At 40.8% G+C, this 4,073-nt stretch overlaps 1 protein-coding gene across 1 annotated transcript; it reads left to right on the forward strand.

Moving 5' to 3' along the window:
• The first annotated feature begins 139 nt into the window (after nucleotides 1–139).
• Nucleotides 140–1,234, forward strand: LOC114616389 (TD and POZ domain-containing protein 2-like). Its single transcript, XM_028761860.1, has one exon. The coding sequence runs from the start codon at nucleotides 146–148 to the stop codon at nucleotides 1,232–1,234; it is 1,089 nt and encodes a 362-aa protein (XP_028617693.1). The 5' UTR covers nucleotides 140–145.
• The last annotated feature ends 2,839 nt before the right edge of the window (nucleotides 1,235–4,073 follow it).

Here is a 4,073-nt window from a genome sequence, read left to right on the forward strand (position 1 = left end):
GAGAAGAGGAAGAAAGAGAGAATTTAGGACAAATTGAAACTAAAATCTAAAGTGTATCTATAGTTGTATCCCAAATAATGAAGAATAAATAACTTCTAGTTCTTCTTTTCAGATCAACTTTAACCAACAAAGACCTCCAGCAGAAATGTCAGGGGACCGGAAAGCCAAGAGGTGGTGCTCCACACAGATGAGTGTTCAGAAAATCTGCTACGTGTGGAGCATTAGCAACTTTTCATTTTGCACTGGTGGAATTTGGAAAAAGATTTCAAGCCCAGTGTTCTCATTAGAGGCCAATAATGAAGTGGCATGGTGTTTGACAGTATACCCAAATGGGTTTGATGAAGAAAGCAAAGGTTACCTGTCAGTTTTCCTGGGTTTGCTCAGCTGTCCAGAGAGACCAGTTTGGGCAAAGTTCAAGTTCTGGATCATAAATTCCCAAGGAGCAAAATATCAAAGAACAAGGAGCATGAAAATCATTAGCTTTCTGCAAAACCATCACTGGGGATTCAAAAAGTTCATTCTCCAAGATCTCCTCCTCTCCCAGCAGCATTTGTTTCTCCCTGAAGACCAGCTCACCATCTGTTGCAAGGTGAAAATAGTAAGAGACTTCTTTAGCAACCCTGGAAGGAACATAACACCTGCAGTCATGGATCCTTGGCACATACTGACAGATAACCTAAGGGAGCTGTGGGAGAAATCTCTTTTCACAGACTGTTGCCTGCTGGTGGCTGGCCATGAGTTCAGGGCTCACAAGGCCATCTTAGCTGCTCGCTCTCCAGTTTTCAGAGCCATGTTTGAACATGAAATGGAGGAAAGCCTAATGAATCAGATTGAGATTCATGACCTGGATCCCCAAGTCTTCAAGGAGATGATGGACTTCATCTACACTGGGAAGGCACCACACCTCCATAGCCACTCCATGGCCAGTTGTTTGCTGGCAGCTGCTGATGAGTATGGTCTCGAGGGATTGATAGTCATGTGTGAGGATGCCCTCTGCAGGAACCTCTCTGTGGAGAATGTTTCACACACTCTCATCCTGGCTGACATCCACAGCAGAGAGGAGCTGAAGGCTCAGGTCCTGGATTTCATTTCACTTCATGCTTCTGAGGTCTCTGAGACCTCAGGGTGGAAGTCAGTGGTGGAATCACATCCCCACTTGATGGCTGAAGCATTCCTCTCCCTGGCTTCTGCACAGAATGTTTTCTTAAAGCCTTCACTCAAATGTCTAAAATGATATTAGGATCTAGACAGATATGATGAACACCTGTCTTCCAACAGAAACAGCCAGTGTTATAACCAATGACTTCTGGTTAGAGCACAGGATTCCTGGAGCATTTACACTGAATCTGAGGAAGGCAGCATGGTGGCTCAGGATTTAAAACAGCTGTAATATGTTAAAATGGCAGATGTGGGAACAACAGCAAAGGAGTCTGGGACACTGTATGTGACATCTACCCTGTTGATGGTCTTGTTTGGTTTTTGTCTGATGACTTGAAAGCTGGGGTTCAATTTAGGTGCTGGCCCTAACCACAGCCCAACTGAGTTTCTTTGGAGAAACCTGTATGCATTGAACTAAACAGAACAGATGACCACTCTAGAGCCAGTGTCAATTTTCCTAAGTCAATTCTTGTCAAACCATTCAAAATATCATCACATAAAACCCACAAGATATTTATTCTGTTTCTCATTTTTAAGTATCAGAAGGTTATATATCTTTTTAATTCAAAGAATTACCTGGTCTGGATCCCTCAATTCACTGTTTCTGGCTGAAAACTACCTTGTGGGCAGTTGTGTTCTAGGACCACCTGTTCCTCTCCTCAGTTTTTACAGGGCACTGAACAAACTCAGCTGCTTGCATAGTGCTGCTCTTGACTCCATCCATAGCTCTCTGTTTGGGGACTGGGGGAGGATGGCTCTTTGGGGGTTGGAGGAGGATGGCTCTTTGCTGTTCTTTTTAGGCCCCTCAGATGCACTTAGCTTTTTATGGGAGTTTTACCTCAGGTTAGTTGATTTCAAAGCAATAAGTTGGGTGAGAATTTGTTGCAGTAAATCTCCAACCCAAATGCGACCAGTCAAGGAAAACACAACTCAATAATTATGAATATAAGCTGCACGCCTAGATTGGACAGATTCACCACTATACTACTCTATTCCCCAGCTATGAGACCCTTATAACTTGCAGGTTTTCCAAGTCATGCATTTGGCCTTTCTACCTCCTGCTCCTCTGTCATCTTCTCCTCCATTGTCTTCTTCCTCCATTGTCTTTTTCCTCTGTTGTCCCTCTCTCTTCTCTCTCTTCCCACCAACCTCTATTTCTCCACCTCCCCTTCTCTGCCCAATAACTGGCCCTAGCCTTTACTTTACAAATTAAGGTGGGCAGAAGTTTCAATAGAAGTCATCTGTGTACTGATTCACTCCTCTACAGCCCCTCCCAGGAGAGTGGAATTAACATCAAAATACAAGGCTGGAGCTATCCACAAAACTTCCCCCTTTCTGTCCAATTAAAAGACTCTTTTCTCCCAGATATAAATTGAACACAACTATATTACCATATTTTTTAAATTAATTATGTGTAAAGAGTATAGTGTATAAGTGGAAGCTGCTCTGGAGTACAGAGCCAAACAGATAGATGATATAAATTAAAAAAAAAACTGTTCTAGGCAGATGGCCAAATAGAAAGATAGCGTAAATCAGGTGTATTCAGATTATATAATGTTATATTGCCTCACAGGGGACTCAGGTTCTGTCTAACGTGGGCCTCACAAGAATTCTGGGTTCATTTCCTGCTTGGCAAAATAGGGAAGGTCTAAAAAATAGGCACTTACAGTAAGTATAAAGTTAAAATATAGGGGTTATTTGCTTTTAGGAAAGATTTATAAACAGATTTGTCCAAATCACATGGGGATGATCACCTGTGATTTGGAACTTAGATAGGGAAAATTGTCACTGGCTCTAAAGAGTACAGTGTACAGGTGGAAGCTACTCTGGAATACAGAGCCAAACAGATAGATGGTATAAATAAAAAACTGTTCTAGGCAGAGGGCCGAACAGAAAGATAGTGTAAATCAGGTGTATTCAGATGATATAAAGTTATATTGCCTCACAGGAGACTCGGGTTCTGTCTAACATGGGCCCCACAGGAATTCTGGGTTCATTTCCTGATGGCAAAATAGGGAAGGCATAAAGAATAGGCACTTGCAGTATTTTAGTTATTAAATTGATTTTATTTTCAAGATAAGTGTGATTTTGACTTTTGTGGTTATATTTTTCCTCTGGGAAGGAGGTCAAGATAAAGGTTTTTCTGGTTACTGGCTCAAGGATCTTCTGTTAAGGGAAAAAGGTATTGTCTGTGTGTTTTCAGAAGAGATGATTAAGATATTTGTATCTTGCAGAATTATATGGATTAGACATGACAGAGGCAGGCTGACAGAAGACTAGATTCCAGAATTCAAATAAAAAATTACCTTGATACTAAAATTTATTTTGAGAATTGTATATTGCAGAATACACAGCCTTGGTGTATCTACTCATCAAGCAAACTGAGCAAACCTGCTGAAACCTCTGTAGTCCTGGAATTTCAGCTGGATGCAGTGAAGACACAGACATCAGAGGCTTATCAACTTACACTTCCCCCCACCCCTCTTCTAATATCTCAACACCCACATTCAACTTGAAGAAGTTAATGAAGAGTCAGTGCCCCTATTCCCTGGGGCTTGGGGACTGAGGTGGTTAATATTAGGATGTCCTTCTAGGGAATGGTAATGGTTTTATTGGAACAGGGGAGAATAGTTAGAATTGATCACTTAGCCATATCCTATTTGGTAGAAATCTGCATAATTGTTTTTAAGATAAGTTATATTTCTTAAATGGTACAAAATTTAGTTTGATTTCAAATATAAGGTTTTCATTGGTATGAGTTTCTTATTGATATAAAAGCGAGATTAATATTGTTACTCTCATAAGCATTGTGCATTACACATTTAGGAATACATTTAGGAATACAAGGCTTAGTCCCAGTCCTTCGTTAATTTTTTTTTATCTGATTTAAGATGGTTAGCCTGTGAGTTAAGGGC

The sequence above is a fragment of the Grammomys surdaster genome, unplaced genomic scaffold (assembly GCF_004785775.1).
Source record: "Grammomys surdaster isolate TR1022 unplaced genomic scaffold, NIH_TR_1.0 319211, whole genome shotgun sequence".
Taxonomy (NCBI): Eukaryota; Metazoa; Chordata; class Mammalia; order Rodentia; family Muridae; genus Grammomys; species Grammomys surdaster.